At 53.8% G+C, this 17,602-nt stretch overlaps 1 protein-coding gene across 1 annotated transcript in view; it reads right to left on the reverse strand.

The window, feature by feature from the left end:
* The window catches only part of LOC144717334 (thimet oligopeptidase-like), a 29,342-nt gene that overhangs the window by 9,408 nt on the left and 2,332 nt on the right, over positions 1-17,602 (reverse strand). Inside the window, 8 exon segments of the mRNA XM_078592816.1 lie at positions 1,088-1,194; positions 1,196-1,264; positions 3,329-3,525; positions 7,830-7,965; positions 9,089-9,252; positions 10,962-11,064; positions 15,510-15,799; positions 16,510-16,721. Of these exon segments, the coding sequence (XP_078448942.1) occupies positions 1,088-1,194; positions 1,196-1,264; positions 3,329-3,525; positions 7,830-7,965; positions 9,089-9,252; positions 10,962-11,064; positions 15,510-15,799; positions 16,510-16,721 (1,278 nt within the window).

The following is a 17,602-nucleotide window of genomic DNA, read 5'->3' on the forward strand; positions in this document are numbered from 1 at the left end:
GTGTGTAGCCGGGTGGAACGTGTAGCGTGAGCTGTAGTGACCACACGTGTCGGGTGGAACGTGTAGCGTGAGCTGTAGTGACCACACGTGTCGGGTGGAACGTGTAGCGTGAGCTGTAGTGACCACACGTGTCGGGTGGAACGTGTAGCATGAGCTGTAGTGACCACACGTGTCGGGTGGAACGTGTAGCATGAGCTGTAGTGACCACACGTGTCGGGTGGAACATGTAGCGTGAGCTGTAGTGACCACACGTGTCGGGTGGAACGTGTAGCATGAGCTGTAGTGACCACACGTGTCAGGTGGAACGTGTAGCGTGAGCTGTAGTGACCACACGTGTCGGGTGGAACGTGTAGCATGAGCTGTAGTGACCACACGTGTCAGGTGGAACGTGTAGCGTGAGCTGTAGTGACCACACGTGTCGGGTGGAACATGTAGCGTGAGCTGTAGTGACCACACGTGTCGGGTGGAAAGTGTAGCGTGAGAAATAGTGACCACACGTGTTATTGTGGCAAGACAAGTGTCAATAAAGTGTGCTACCCGTCAAGTGGTTTCCCGCCGTCATTCAGAATACTACATGTGTACGTGTGTGTTGACGTGACATGCGTAGAGACCCAGAGAGACGCGCGACATCGATTTTAAATGTGGAGGGGAAAAACCGCAGGACCCCGAGGAAAATCCACGTGACCACGGGGAGAGAGATAGAGAGACACCGCAAACTCCGAATATACAGCAGCAGGCATCGTCAGGGTCGGGATCGAACCCACGACCTCCTGCATGCCAGGCGAGGTAGTCAACATTTCACGCCCCCCCCCTCCCACCCCATGCCCCTCCCCCTCTGTAACCCCCCCTCCCACCTCATGCCCCCTACCCCATGCCCCTCCCCCTCTGTAACCCCTCCCACCTCATGCCCCCTACCCCATGCCCCTCCCCCTCTGTAACCCCTCCCACCCCATGCCCCTCCGTAACTCCTCCCCTCCCACCCCACGCCCCTCCCCCTCTGTAACCCCTCCCCACCCCACGCCCCTCCCCCTCTGTAACCCCTCCCACCCCATGCCCCTCCCCCTCTGTCGCCCCCCCCCCCCCCCACCGTGGGTGCAGGTCGAGGTAGAAGTGTCCGAGGAGGCGCTGCGAGGCGGCGTCCGTGACGCGGTAGAGCCGCACCTCCTCGTGCCACGCCCCCGACGCCCCTCCCCCCCTCCTCGCGCAGCTCGTAGCGAACGCCCAGCAGCTGCTCGTAGATGCCCAGCAGGCCCCGCGTCACCACCTGCACAAGGGGGGGGGGGGGGGGGGCACGGGGGGGGGGCACGGGGGGGGGCACGGGGGGGAGGGCACGGGGGGGGGGCACACGCGCAGAAATGTTTGCGTGAGTTACGTCAGCGCAGGTAGCGCGGCCGTGGCAGAGGTCGCAAACGGGTACCCGATACCCGTACCCTACCTGATACTCGTACCCTACCTGATACCCGTACCCTACCCTATACCCGTACCCTACCCTATACCCGGCTACCCGTACCCAATACCCGTACCCTACCCGATACCCGTACCCTACCCGATACCCGGCTACCCGTACCCGGCCGGGTACGGGTACGCGTTTGCGACCCTGGTGCGGCCGGGTACGGATACGGGTAGGCCGTGAGTCACTGGTGAGTCACCGTTTGTCACTCATTTCCCAACGTCTTGTCTCTTCTCACAATTCAAGTTCCTAGAATGAACCCACCCGCGCCTGCAACATGGCTTCATCCCAGAGGTCGCAATCAGGTACCCGATACCTGTACCTTACCCGTACCCGGCCGGGTACGGGTAGGGTACGGGTACGGCCGGGTACGGGAACCCGTTTGCGACCCTGGTGCGGCCGGGTACGAGTAAGGGTATGGGTAAGGGTACGGGTAAGGAATAAAAACCCGTTTGCGACCTCTGGGCACGCGGTGAGGTTGCCTGTGAGCGCCGCCATCGTGGAGCGTGGAGGCAGCGCTGCAGCTGCTTCCGCAGGTCCGCCTGCACAACTGCTGATCAGTAACGCAGGTTGTGTTTTTGGGGGGGGGGGGGGGGTGAGATCGCGTAAATGTATAAATGTGTCGTTAAAGCCGCCGCTTTAACGACCGCCCCGTTTCCTATTTGGAGCTCGCACGAGATTTGAAGCTTTCGTGACTGCGAGGATTCATACTCTTAGGTTTTATCGGTAAAGTCACGTAGGTAGAAAATAAAAAATACTAGAAATAACAATAGAAGTAAAATAATTCTTTTTATTTTGACCTACGTGACTTCACCGAAAATAGGATGGAGCTCGCACGTTCACTCGCGACTCTCATCGACCCGTGAACCCCCCTGGTACCCCCCTTCCCTCCCCCCCCACAACAACATCGGGACACACGTCAGCGCCCGCCGACCCGCCATCACCTGCACTAGATTTGAAGCTTTCGTGACGATGTAGGGGTGTTAGAGAGAGAGCCCGTTATGCATGGCAGCTTAGGGCAAACAAACACAGTGGGCGGGGCTACGTGAGTGCACGGGGAGGTGCTCTCTACGACGTCCGCGCCAGGCACCCCGGGGGGGCCCCACCCCTCAGCGGGGGGTTGGGTATAAAAGGGGATGTAGCGGAGGGCTCGGGGTTCTTGTTAAGCTAACCAGTGAAGACTGAAGACGTCTTAGCTAGATCCCTGGACTCCCCTGGTTCGCCGTCCTTATCAGGGCCGAACAGGACCGAGCCAGCGGCGTGGTCCCGAGATCCAGAGCCGGTGCTCTTGTCAGCGCTGGTCTGGGACTCAGGGTACCGGGCCCGACTTACCAGTGTCGGGCCAGATAGCCTCCCCTAGCCCGTTAGAGGAGGACTAGGAGGCAGGCTAGGAAGTAGCTAGCGCGTGTATCCCCAGCTAGCCGGGTGAGGGGGCCGACACCCCCTCTAGTGTTGTATGCCAGAACCGTGCTGTGTGAATAAAACCCGTGTGCCTCCAACTCCGGCGTCCAAGAGTCGTGAACTCTATTACAACTGCAAGGATACATACTCTTAGGTTTTTTCGGTAAAGTCACGTAGTAGGTAAAAATACATCATATAAATAATATAAATGAAATAATTATTTTTACCTACGTGACTTCACCGAAAAAACCGAAGAGTAAAAGTCCCCCTACTCTTTGTTTCTTTCGGTAAAGTCGCGTGGGTGAAAAAAAAAGAAAATAAAAGTAAAATTAAATATCCATTTTTTTATTTAATTTTATTTTTCACCTACGTGACTTCACCGAACAAACCTAAGAGGATGGAGCTCGCACGTTCGCTCGCGACTTTCACCCACAACAACATCTGGAAACACGTCAGCGCCCGACGACCCGCCATCACCTGCAGGGGGAAGTACTGCCGCAGGGCGTCGTGGTCCAACGTGAACCTCTCCTCTTCGACGCGGGTCGCGTAGTAGCGCAGGTCCCACGCGTGCAGCGAAACCTCCCCCCCTCCTCCTCCCGTCTCCTCCCGCTTCAGGGCCAGCATCTCGGCGCGTTCGGCCGCTCCCAGCGGCGCCAGACGCTCCGACAATTCGTCTGCTCCGACAGCAAAGAAGAAGGGACGTTATAACAGGGTCGTCATTCCCGTTTTAATCCTGCATAATGCACGGGCATAATACGACTTTGAAACCCCCCGCCCACCTCCTACGCATTTCACAAGTAGTACTAATCACATACCTGCATTTCCCATAAATATGCTAAATTCCTATTGATATGAAAAAATGTTTGTCAAGGCGCTCTTCCCCCTCCAACCCAGCTTAAATATACGCTGCCAAGCTTGGTGGTGTTTCATCCGGACGCTGTCTTTCCGACAGACCTGTTCTTCACCTGAGGACGGCTGCTTGCGTTGTGGCCGAAACGTCGTGAGAATTGTATTTTATTGTGTTTTATTATTATTATTTTATTATTTGCCTTCTACGTGATGACTTTACCGAAAGAACCAATAAGAAGAGGGTCTACACTATGGGAACCTCATTTGCCAGTAAAAATATGATAATTGGTTCTTTACCCTTCTATCTGGCAACAAAACTGACACCTTTTTACAAGAAGAGGGTCTACACTATGGGAACCTCATTTGCCAGTAAAAATATGATAATTGGTTCTTTACCCTTCTATCTGGCAACAAAACTGACACCTTTTTACAAGAAGAGGGTCTACACTATGGGAACCTCATTTGCCAGTAAAAATATGATAATTGGTTCTTTACCCTTCTATCTGGCAACAAAACTGACACCTTTTTACAAGAAGAGGGTCTACACTATGGGAACCTCATTTGCCAGTAAAAATATGATAATTGGTTCTTTACCCTTCTATCTGGCAACAAAACTGACACCTTTTTACAAGGAGTAAAAAGGTGAGGTTCCCATAGTGTAGATGCTTGCCCCGAGCTCTCATACTCTGATGGTGCATTGTCCTTGAGTTGTGCGCCTTTTGGCGTCATCTGGTCCAACCCATATGAGACTAGGCTCTAAGGAAAGCTGTCTCGGGTGTGGACCAATCAACTTTAAGGACAGTGCACATTATCAGAGTTATGTTCTTTTGTTTGTATTATGACTGTAGGTATTGCGGTCTATGCAAACATGACTCCTTGTAAAAAGGTGTCAGTTTTGTTGCCAGATAGAAGGGTAAAGAACCAATTATCAAGAAGAGGGTCGTTCCCCTCGTGTTTCTGGCGACGAAACTGAAACCCTTCGCAAGGGATCATGTTCACGTGAACCACAATACTTGCTGCAGTCAGAATGCAAACAAAAAACAACACTCTGATACCATTGGAACCTCATTTGCCAGTAAAAAAATATGTTAATTGGTTTTTTACCCTTCTATCTGGCAACAAAACTGACACCTTTTTTACAAGGAGTCATGTTTGCATAGACCACAATACCTGCAGCCATAATGCAAACAAAAAACACAACTCTGATAATGTATGCACTGTCCTTGAAGTTGATTGGTCCACACCCGAGACAGCTTTCCTTGCGCCTTTTGGCGTCATCTGGTCCAACACCATGTGAGACTAGGCTCTAAGGAAAGCTGTCTCTGGTGTGAACCAATCAACTTCAAGGACAGTGCATACATTATCAGAGTTGTGTTTTGTTTGCATTATGACTGCAGGTATTGTGGTCAATGCAAACATGACTCCTTGTAAAAAAAAGGTGTCAGTTTTGTTTCCAGATAAAAGGGTAAAAAAACTATTATATTTTTTACTGGCAAATGAGGTTCCAATGGTGTAAATGCTTACCCCGAGCTCTCATACTCTGATGGTGCGTTGTCTTTGAGTTGTGTGCCTTTTGGCGTCATCTGGTCCAACCCATGTGAGACTAGGCTCTAAGGAAAGCTGTCTCGGGTGTGGACCAATCAACTTCAAGGACAGTGCATACATTTTCAGAGTTGTGTTATTTGTTTGAATTATGACCGCAGGTATTGTGGTCTATGCAAACATGACTCCTTGTAAAAAAAAGGTGTCAGTTTTGTTGCCAGATAAAAAGGGTAAAAAAACAATTATCAACACTCTGATAATGTATGCATTGTCCTTGAAACTGATTGGTCCACACCAGAGACAGCTTTCCTTAGAGCCTAGTCTCACATGGGTTGGACCAGATGATGCCAAAAGGCGCACAACTCAAAGACAATGCACCATCAGATGGTGCATTGTCAACCCATGTGAGACTAGGCTCTAAGGAAAGCTGTCTCGGGTGTGGACCAATCAACTTCAAGGACAGTGCATACATTATCAGAGTTGTGTTATTTGTTTGAATTATGACCGCAGGTATTGTGGTCTATGCAAACATGACTCCGTGTAAAAAAAAGGTGTCAGTTTTGTTGCCAGATAAAAAGGGTAAAAAACAATTATCAACACTCTGATAATGTATGCATTGTCCTTGAAACTGATTGGCCCACACCAGAGACAGCTTTCCTTAGAGCCGAGTCTCATGCGGCTCGTGATTGTTGTTGTGTCACGTCGCATCGCGCTGTGCGTGGCACGTCGCGTTGTTGTGTGTCGTGTTGTTGTGTGTCGTGTTGTTGTGTGTTGCGTGTCGTGTTGTTGTGTGTTGTGTTGTTGTGTTGTTGTGTGTCGTGTTGTTGTTGTGTTGTTGTGTGTTGTGTTGTTGTGTGTCGTGTTGTTGTGTGTCGTGTCATGTTGTTGTGTTGGTGTGTGTTGTGTTGTTGTGTGTCGTGTTGTTGTGTGTCGTGTTGTTGTGTGTTGTGTTGTTGTGTGTTGTGTGTCGTGTTGTTGTGTGTCACGTCGTGTTGTTGTGTTGTTGTGTGCTGTGTTGTTGTGTGTTGTGTTGTTGTGTGTTGTTATGTGTTGTGTTGTTGTGTGTCGTGTTGTTGTGTGTTGTGTTGTTGTGTTGTTGTGTGTCGTGTTGTTGTTGTGTTGTTGTGTGTCGTGTTGTTGTGTGTGGTGTTGTTGTGTGTCGTGTTGTTGTGTGTTGTGTTGTTGTGTGTGGTGTTGTTGTGTGTCGTGTTGTTGTGTGTTGTGTTGTTGTGTTGTTGTGTGTCGTGTTGTTGTTGTGTTGTTGTGTTGTTGTGTGTCGTGTTGTTGTGTGTCGTGTCATGTTGTTGTGTTGGTGTGTGTTGTGTTGTTGTGTGTCCTGTTGTTGTGTGTCGTGTTGTTGTGTTGTTGTGTGTTGTGTTGTTGTGTGTTGTGTGTCGTGTTGTTGTGTGTCACGTCGTGTTGTTGTGTTGTTGTGTGCTGTGTTGTTGTGTGTTGTGTTGTTGTGTGTTGTTATGTGTTGTGTTGCTGTGTGTCGTGTTGTTGTGTGTTGTGTTGTTGTGTTGTTGTGTGTCGTGTTGTTGTTGTGTTGTTGTGTGTCGTGTTGTTGTGTGTGGTGTTGTTGTGTGTCGTGTTGTTGTGTGTTGTGTTGTTGTGTGTGGTGTTGTTGTGTGTCGTGTTGTTGTGTGTTGTGTTGTTGTGTGTCGTGTTGTTGTTGTGTTGTTGTGTGTTGTGTTGTTGTGTGTCGTGTTGTTGTGTGTCGTGTCATGTTGTTGTGTTGGTGTGTGTTGTGTTGTTGTGTGTCGTGTTGTTGTGTGTCGTGTTGTTGTGTTGTTGTGTGTTGTGTTGTTGTGTGTTGTGTGTCGTGTTGTTGTGTGTCACGTCGTGTTGTTGTGTTGTTGTGTGCTGTGTTGTTGTGTGTTGTGTTGTTGTGTGTTGTTATGTGTTGTGTTGTTGTGTGTCGTGTTGTTGTGTGTTGTGTTGTTGTGTGTTGTGTTGTTGTGTGTTGTGTTGTTGTGTGTCACGTCGTGTTGTTATGCGTTGTTGTGTGTTGTCTTGTTGTGTGTTGTGTGTCACGTCGTGTTGTTGTGTGTTGTGTGTTGTTATGTGTTGTTGTGTGTTGTCTTGTTGTGTGTTGTGTTGTTGTGTCACGTCGTGTTGTTGTGTGTTGTGTGTTGTGTTGTTGTGTGTTGTTGTGTGTTGTTATGTGTTGTGTTGTTGTGTGTCGTGTTGTTGTGTGTTGTGTTGTTGTGTGTCACGTCGTGTTGTTGTGTGTCGTGTTGTTGTGTGTTGTGTTGTTGTGTGTTGCGTTGTTGTGTGTTGTGTTGTTGTGTGTCGTGTTGTTGTGTTGTTGTGTTGTTGTGTGTTGCGTTGTTGTGTGTTGTGTTGTTGTGTGTCGTGTTGTGTTGTTGTGTGTTGTGTCGTGTTGTTGTGTGTTGTGTTGTTGTGTGTTGTGTTGTTGTGTTGTTGTGCGTCGCGTCGTGTTGTTGTGCATCGTGTTGCCGTGCCGCGCCACGCGCCGTCGTCATGACGACGCGTGTCATCGTCGCGTCATCGTCGTGACGTCGTCATGACGACGCGTGTGTCATCGTCGTGTCATCGTCGTGCCGTCGTCATGCCGACGACGCACCCAGGAAGCGGTTGACGTCCGCCGCCGTCTTGGCCATGTTGAGCTCGACGGCGAAGTCGGCGTGCGACGCGAACGCCAGCAGCTGGGACTTGCGCCAGCGCAGCCTCAGCAGCTCCTCCAGGATCCGCGTGTTCGCCTGGCGCAGGCAAAGACAACGGTGCCCATTGGGGCGGGCGCAATGCACGGACAGCACTCAGGCAGGCCGGCACTGTGCACTGTGGCACGCGAAGGGGGTGGGGGGGGTGGCACCACCGCGCCCGCCCGCCTGCCCGCCCGTCTTTGTCTCCCGCTTAGACACAGACCCACGTGGTACGCAAACACACACACACACAACAACACACACCCACTACACTACCACCACCACTCCCCCCACTACACTACCACCACCACTCCCCACTACACTACCACCACTCCCCCCACTACACTACCACCACCACTCCCCCCACTACACCACCACTCTCCCCACTACACCACCACCACTCCCCACTACACCACCACCACTCCCCCCACTACACCACCACTCTCCCCACTACACCACCACCACTCCCCACTACACCACCACCACTCCCCCCACTACACTACCACCACCACTCCCCACTACACTACCACCACCACTCCCCCCACTACACTACCACCACCACTCCCCACTGCACTACCACCACCACTCCCCACTACACTACCATCACCACTCCCCCCACTACACTACCACCACCACTCCCCACTACACCACCACCACTCCCCACTACACCACCACCACTCCCCCCACTACACCACCACCGCTCCCCACTACACCACCACCACTCCCCACTACACCACCACCACCACCACTCCCCACTACACCACCACCACTCCCCACTCCACCACCACTCCCCCCACTACACCACCACCACTCCCCCCACTACACCACCACTCCCCCCACTACACCACCACCACTCCCCACTACACCACCACCACTCCCCACTACACCACCACCACTCCCCCCACTACACCACCACCACCCCCCACTACACCACCACCACTCCCCACTACACCACTCCCCACTACACTACCACCACCACTACACCACCACTCTCCACTACACCACCACCACTCCCCACTGCACTACCCCACAACCCACTTGGCGTGCTGCTGGCCACCCGCCCCCCGTGCCCCCGCAGAGTGGGGCACCCCACCACCCTCCCACCCCCTACCCCACCCACCCCCCACCCACCCCCACCCACCCCCCACAACCCCCCCACCCCCCCCACCCCACCCGTCACCTCGAGGCAGCGTGATGTGAAGGCGCGCTCCATGCGAGCGCGCGTCTCCTCCACGCTGCACTTCTTCATGAGCGGGAAGTAGTGCGGGTACTTGAGCGTCACCTTCAGGCGGCCGCCCCCATCCGCCTGCTCCAGCGACGTCACGAAGTCCGCGGGCATCCCCTCTGCCGGCGGCAGAGACCACATCGCCCGGTCGCCAGAGGTCGCAAACGGGTTTTGATTCCTTACCCGTACCCGTACCCGGCCGCACCAGGGTCGCAAACGGGTACCCGTACCCGGCCGCACCCGTACCCTTACCCTTACCCGGGTACCTGATTGCGACCTCTGGGATGAAGCCACGTTGCAGGCGCGGGTGGGTTGATTCTAGGAACTTGAATTGTGAGAAGAGACAAGACGTTGGGAAATGAGTGACACACGGTTACTCACCAGTGACTCACGGCCTACCCGTACCCGTACCCGGCCGCACCAGGGTCGCAAACGGATACCCGGCTACCCGTACCCGGCCGGGTACGGGTAGCCGGGTATCGGGTAGGGTACGGGTATCGTGTACCCGGTTGCGACCTCTGCCGGTCACCCACCCGGGGGGTCGCTGCCCCCCTCCACTCCCGCGTCGTCCTTTGACCTGTTCCGTCCCAGCGGTCCACTCACCCATCCACTCGCTCACTCACCTAGACACTCACTCACCTAGCCACTCACTCACCTACTCACTCACCCACTTACCAACTCACTCACCTAACCACTCACTCACACACCCACTTACCTACTCACTCACCTTCCCATTCACTCACACACTCAACCACTTACCTACTAACCTTATCTATCCACTCACACACTCACCCACTCACTCATCCAGGCACTCACCCACCCACCCACTCACTCACCCACTCACTCACCCACTTACCTACTCACTCACCTTCCCATTCACTCACTCACTCAACCACTTACCTACTAACCCATCTATCCACTCACCTACTCACCGACCCATTCACCGACGGACTCACCTACCCGCTCAACTACCCACTCACTCACCTACCCACTAACCCCACCCACTCACCTACTCACTCCACCCACTCACCTACCCACTCACCTGCCACTCATCTACCCACTCACTCACCAACTCACCTACCCACTCACCCCTGCCACTCACCCGCCACTCACCTACCCACTCACCTACCCACTCACCCACCTACTCACCCACCCACCCACCTACTCACCCTCCCATTCACTCACTCACCCACTTACCTACTCACCCACCTATCCACTCACTTACTCACCGAAGGACTCACCTACCCGCTCACCCACCCACTCACTCACCTACTCACCTACCCACTCACCTACCCACTCACCCGCCACTCACCTACCCACTGACCCCACCCACTCACCTACCCACTCACCCGCCACTAACCTACCCACTCACCTACCCACTCACCCCACCCACTCACCTACCCACTCACCCGCCACTCAACTACCAACTCACCTACTCACCGACAGACTCACCTACCCACTCACCCCCGCACTCACCCGCCACTCACCCACCCACTCACCCACTCACCTACCCACTCACCCCCGCACTCACCCGCCACTCACCCACCCACTCACCTACCCACTCACCCCCGCACTCACCCGCCACTAACCTACACACTCACCTACCCACTCACCCCACCCACTCACCTACCCACTCACCTGCCCACTCACCCCACCCACTCACCTACTCACCCCACCCACTCACCAACCCACTCACCCACTCACTCACCCCTGCCACTCACCCACCACTCACCTACCCACTCACCCACTCACTCACCCCCGCACTCACCTACCCACTCAGCTACTCACCCTCCACCCACCCCCCCGTCGCACTCTCCCCAAAACGTACTCAGCTCTTCGGTGGTGAACTCCAGGAAGGAGTTGTCTTCGGTGAGGTTGGTGTGGAAGTCGATGCACAGACTGGAAATCTTCTCCTTGATCGCCTTGATCTCCTGGCGGATGGCACGGCGAGTCGCTCGATTAAAACTACTCAACTATACGGGGCGACACTCCGCCACTTACAAACTTTCAGAGATACGAACAACCCTGGAACGAACGTCCAGTTGCCCGTTCGGACCGAGGGTCGTGAGTTCAACTGCCGCGCAATAGATGGCGGTGGTGGCATCCACATCTGCAGAACGTGAAGAACCAGTGGCATCTACATCTGCAGAACGTGAAGAACCAGTGGCATCCACATCTGCAGAACGTGAAGAACCAGCGGCATCTACATCTGCAGAACGTGAAGAACCAGTGGCATCCACATCTGCAGAACGTGAAGAACCGGTGGCATCTACATCTGCAGAACGTGAAGAACCAGTGGCATCCACATCTGCAGAACGTGAAGAACCAGCGGCATCTACATCTGCAGAACGTGAAGAACCAGTGGCATCCACATCTGCAGAACGTGAAGAACCAGTGGCATCTACATCTGCAGAACGTGAAGAACCGGTGGCATCTACATCTACAGAACGTGAAGAACCAGTGGCATCTACATCTGCAGAACGTGAAGAACCAGTGGCATCTACATCTACAGAACGTGAAGAACCAGTGGCATCTACATCTGCAGAACGTGAAGAACCAGTAGCATCTACATCTACAGAACGTGAAGAACCAGTGGCATCTACATCTGCAGAACGTGAAGAACCAGTGGCATCTACATCTACAGAACGTGAAGAACCAGTGGCATCTACATCTGCAGAACGTGAAGAACCAGTGGCATCTACATCTACAGAACGTGAAGAACCAGTGGCATCTACATCTACAGAACGTGAAGAACCAGTGGAATCTACATCTGCAGAACGTGAAGAACCAGTGGCATCTACATCTGCAGAACGTGAAGAACCAGTGGCATCGACATCTGCAGAACGTGAAGAACCAGTGGCATCTACATCTGCAGAACGTGAAGAACCGGTGGCATCTACATCTGCAGAACGTGAAGAACCAGTGGCATCTACATCTGCAGAACGTGAAGAACCAGTGGCATCTACATCTGCAGAACATGAAGAACCAGTGGCATCTATATCTGCAGAACGTGAAGAACCGGTGGCATCTACATCTGCAGAACGTGAAGAACCAGTGGCATCTACATCTGCAGGACGTGAAGAACCAGTGGCATCTACATCTGCAGAACATGAAGAACCAGTGGCATCTATATCTGCAGAACGTGAAGAACCGGTGGCATCTACATCTGCAGAACGTGAAGAACCAGTGGCATCTACATCTGCAGAACGTGAAGAACCAGTGGCATCTACATCTGCAGAACATGAAGAACCAGTGGCATCTATATCTGCAGAACGTGAAGAACCGGTGGCATCTACATCTGCAGAACGTGAAGAACCAGTGGCATCTACATCTGCAGAACGTGAAGAACCAGTGGCATCTACATCTGCAGAACGTGAAGAACCAGTGGCATCTACATCTGCAGAACGTGAAGAACAAGTGGCATCTACATCTGCAGAACATGAAGAACCAGTGTCATCTATATCTACAAAACGTGAAGAACCAGTGGCATCTACATCTGCAGAACGTGAAGAACCAGTGGCATCTACATCTGCAGAACATGAAGAACCAGTGGCATCTACATCTACAAAACGTGAAGAACCAGTGGCATCTACATCTGCAGAACGTGAAGAACCAATGGCATCTACATCTGCAGAACGTGAAGAACCAGTGGCATCCACATCTGCAGAACGTGAGGAACCAGTGGCATCCACATCTGCAGAACGTGAAGAACCAGTGGCATCTACATCTATAGATTATACAACTTTTAAAGCCATTCCCCATGTTTAGTGTACGTGTTTGGAATCGACAGCGAGTAAAGTTGAACTTAAGAACAATTCGACTAATGAACAGACACCTCTGGAACCGAACTCGTTTGTAAGTTGTTTATATTTATATTTTACCAGGTAAGATACTCAATGAGCTCAGTGGCACTTTTTCAAAAGCAACCTGAGAATCACAAATGTCAGCTCAACGAAGTTGCTTATCATCATGTGGACATTTACAGCAGCCAAGTACTCTCAACGCGCGATGTTGATTCCAAATGAGGAGGGGGAAAAACCGGAGGACCCGGAGAAAACTCCACGCAACCACGGGGAGAGAGAGAGAGGGAGAGACACGCAAACTCCAAATATACAGCAGCAGGCGTCGTCAGGGTCGGAATCAGAACCCACGACCTCCTGCATACCAGGCGAGGTAGTCAACATCTCGCAACTGTGATGATGATGATGAGAAAGAGACATTTTTTTACTCCAAATATACAGCAGCAGGCATCGTCAATGTCGGGATTGAACCCACGACTTCCTGCAAACCAGGCGGGGTAGTTAACATCTCCTAGCCACCGTGGAGATGATGATGAGAGAGAGAGACACGCAGACTCCAAATATACAGCAGCAGGCGTCGTCAGGGTCGGAATCAGAACCCACGACCTCCTGCATACCAGGCGAGGTAATCAACATCTCGCAACTGTGATGATGATGAGAGAGACACGCAAACTCCAAATATACAGCAGCAGGCATCGTCAGGGTCGGAATCAGAACCCACGACCTCCTGCATACCAGGCGAGGTAGTCAACATCTCGCCACTCACCCCCGCCGAGACTATGAAGCTGTAAGAGGATCCCGACCACCACGGTCGTGGAAGCGTTAAACACGCGACCTTCGATTAGCGCGCCGTAATTGCGCGTGGGGGCAATTAGCGCCGTTGAACGACGCGGGAAAATTACGGGGCGCGTACCATCCCACCACTCCCCTCCCCACGAGGTCACCACCACCACAACTGCCACCACTAACGCCACCACTACCGCCACCACCGCCAGGACTGCAACCACTACCGCCACTGCTGCTGCTACCATTGAGACCCTCACCACCATCTGCCACTACAAACGCTACCACCACCACTACCATCAAGACCACCAATACCATCACCTCCATCATCACCATCATCATCTCATCACCACCACAAAACTTTCCCTAATCACCATCACCACCTTCAGCTCATCACCACCACCGTCACCGCCACCACCACCTTCTTCTCATCACCAACCACCACCATTACCACTACCAGCAACACCATCACCACCGTTGCCATCTCATCACCACAACCACCACCTTCTTCTCATCACCACCACCAACCACCACCATCACCACTACCGGCAACACCATCACCACCGTCGTCATCTCATCACCACCACCGTCACCGCCACCACCACCACCATCACCTTCTCATCACCACCACCACCACCATCACCTTCTCATCACCACCACCAACCACTACCATCACCACTACCGGCAACACCATCACCACCACCGTCGCCACAACCACCACCACCTCCATTTCATCACCACCACCACCAACCACCACCATCACCACTACCGTCGCCACCACCACCACCACCTTCTCATCACCACCACCACCACCATCACCTTCTCATCATCACCACCACCACCACCTTCTCATCATCACCACCACCATCACCTTCTCATCACCACCACCAACCACCACCATCACCACTACTGGCAACACCATCACCACCACCGTCATCTCACCACCACCAACCCACCAACATCGCCACAACCACCACCACCTTCTCATCACCACCACCACCTTCTCATCACCACCACCACCATCACCACTACCGGCAACACCATCACCACTACCGTCATCTCACCACCACCACCGTCGCCACAACCACCACCACCTTCGTTTCATCACCACCAACCACCAACCACCATCATCACCACTACCATCAACACCATCACCACCGTTGTCATCTAATCACCACAACCACCACCGTCACTACCACCACCACCTTCTCATCACCACCACCACCATCTCATCACCACCACCAACCACCACCATCACCACTACCGGCAACACCATCACCACCGTTGCCATCTCACCACCACCACCGTCACCACAACCACCACCACCTTTGTTTCATCACCACCAACCACCAACCACCATCATCACCACTATCGGCAACACCATCACCACCGTTGCCATCTCACCACCACCACCGTCACCCGCCACCACCATCACCTTCTCATCACCACCACCACCACCATCACCTTCTCATCACCACCACCAACCACCACCATCACCACTACCGGCAACACCATCACCACCACCGTCGCCACAACCACCACCACCTCCATTTCATCACCACCACCACCAACCACCACCATCACCACTACCGGCAACACCATCACCACCGTTGCCATCTCATCACCACCACTGTCACCACCACCGTGATCTCATCACCACAACCACCTTCATTTCATCACCACCACCGTCATCTCACCACTACCACCGTCGCCACAACCACCACCACCTTCGTTCCATCACCACCAACCACCACCACCAACCACCACCCCCCCCCTCTCCGGCGTGGGCTCACCGCCTGCTTGTCGGCCGGCAGGTGCAGGCCGTTGCGCCGACCGGTCTTGACGAGGCGGTCCAGGAGCCTCCGCCCCTCGGCGGTGATGACACCGCCGGCGTCGGCGTCGTCATCGCCGGCGTGCCGGGCGTTGACGCGCGCCTGCAGCGCGGCGAGGCGCCGGTGCACGTCCTCGCGCATCGCCGCCTCCACGTCGAACAGCGACAGGCGCTTGTCGGCGCGCGTGCTGGCCTCGCGCACGGAGCGCGACGGAGACACGTGCTGCAGGAAGTCCAGCTGGTTGCGCCCGACTGCGGCGCGCAGAGAGGGGGGGGGGGGGCGCAGAGAGAGAGGGGGGGGGGGAGCAGAGAGGATTGTTATTGTTAATAGTTGCACAGTGATGATGGTTCTAATTCCAACCGCTACTACTTTCACCACTCTCACCACCACCACTACCACCACCACCACTACCACTCTCACCACCACCACCACACTCACCACCGTCACCACCGCCGTCACCACCGCCGCCACCACACTCACCACCACCGCCACTCTAACCACCGCCACCACCACCACCGCCACCACCACCCTCACCACCACACTCACCACCACCAGCACCACACTCACCACCACCACCACCACCCTCACCACACTCACCACTCACCACCACACTAAACGCCACCACCACACTCACTACCACCACCACCACCACCACACTCACCGCCACCACCACCACCACCACCCTCACTACACTCGCCCTCACCACCACCCTCACCACCACCACTCTCACCACCACCACCCTCACTACCACACTCACCGCTACCACCACCACCCTCACCACCACACTCACCACCACCACACACACCACCACACTCACCACCACCCCCACCACACTCACCACACTCACCGCCACCACCACCACCCTCACCAACACCACCACCCTCACCACACTCACCACCGCCACCACCACCCTCACCACACTCACCACCCTCACCACACTCACCACCACCACCACCCTCACCGGCGTAGGCGTTGGCAGAGTCGGCGAGGGGCTTGAGCACGCTGGCGACGGTGACGTCCGGGAGTGGCACGGCCGCCACGGCGTCGTGCGCCGCTTTGGCGGCGGCGATCACCTCCTCGGTGAGGGCGTCCACCTCCGCTGCCGCCACGTTCCAGCGCAGCAGAATCTCCGGGACGACGCCAGCGTCCTTCACGTGCGACGGACCCATCGCTCTACGGGGGGGGGAGGAGCAAACCGCGGCGGTGGTGAGATGTTGACTACCTCGCCTGGTGTACAGGAGGTCGTGGGTTCCATCATGATCCTGACGATGCCTGCTGCTGCTGGATATTTGGAGTTTGCGGTGTTTCTCTCTCTCATCATCATCACGGTTGCGAGATGTTGACTACCTCGCCCGGTATACAGGAGGTCGTGGGTTCGATCCCGACCCTGACGATGCCTGTGTCTTTGGAGTCGGCGGGTCTCCATGTGCCTCTGTGACAAGCGGCGGTGGCGAGATGTTAACTACCTCGCCTGGTATACAGGAGGTCGTGGGTTCCATCATGAACCTGACGATGCCTGCTGCTGTATATTTCGATTTTTATTAGGTTTTTTCGGTAAAGTCACATAGGTAAAAAATTGTAATTAATAAAAAAATAAAATAAAAATTCAATAAAAATAATTTACATTTTTTACCTACGTGACTTTACCGGAAAAAAACTTAAGAATATGAATCCTTGCAGTCACGAAAGCTTCAAATCTAGAATGTATATTTGGAGTTTGCGGTGTTTCTCTCTCTCATCACCATCATCACAGTTGCGAGATTTTAACTACCTCGCCTGGTATACAGGACGTCGTGGGTTCCATCATGATCCTGACGATGCCTGCTGCTGTATATTTGGAGTTTGCAGTGTTTCTCTCTCTCATCGTCATCATCACAGTTGTGAGATGTTAACTACCTCGCCCGGTCTGCAGGAGGTTGTTGGTTCGATCCCGACCCTGACGATGCCCGTGTCTTTGAAGTCTCCCTGTTCTCCGTGTATCTCTGCGGGTCTCTAGTAAACCTACGGGTCTCCGTGTGCCTCTGTGACAAGCGGCGGTGGTGAGATGTTAACTA

Source organism: Lampetra planeri, chromosome 3 (genome assembly GCF_965212315.1).
Source record: "Lampetra planeri chromosome 3, kcLamPlan1.2.h2, whole genome shotgun sequence".
Classification (NCBI taxonomy): domain Eukaryota; kingdom Metazoa; phylum Chordata; class Hyperoartia; order Petromyzontiformes; family Petromyzontidae; genus Lampetra; species Lampetra planeri.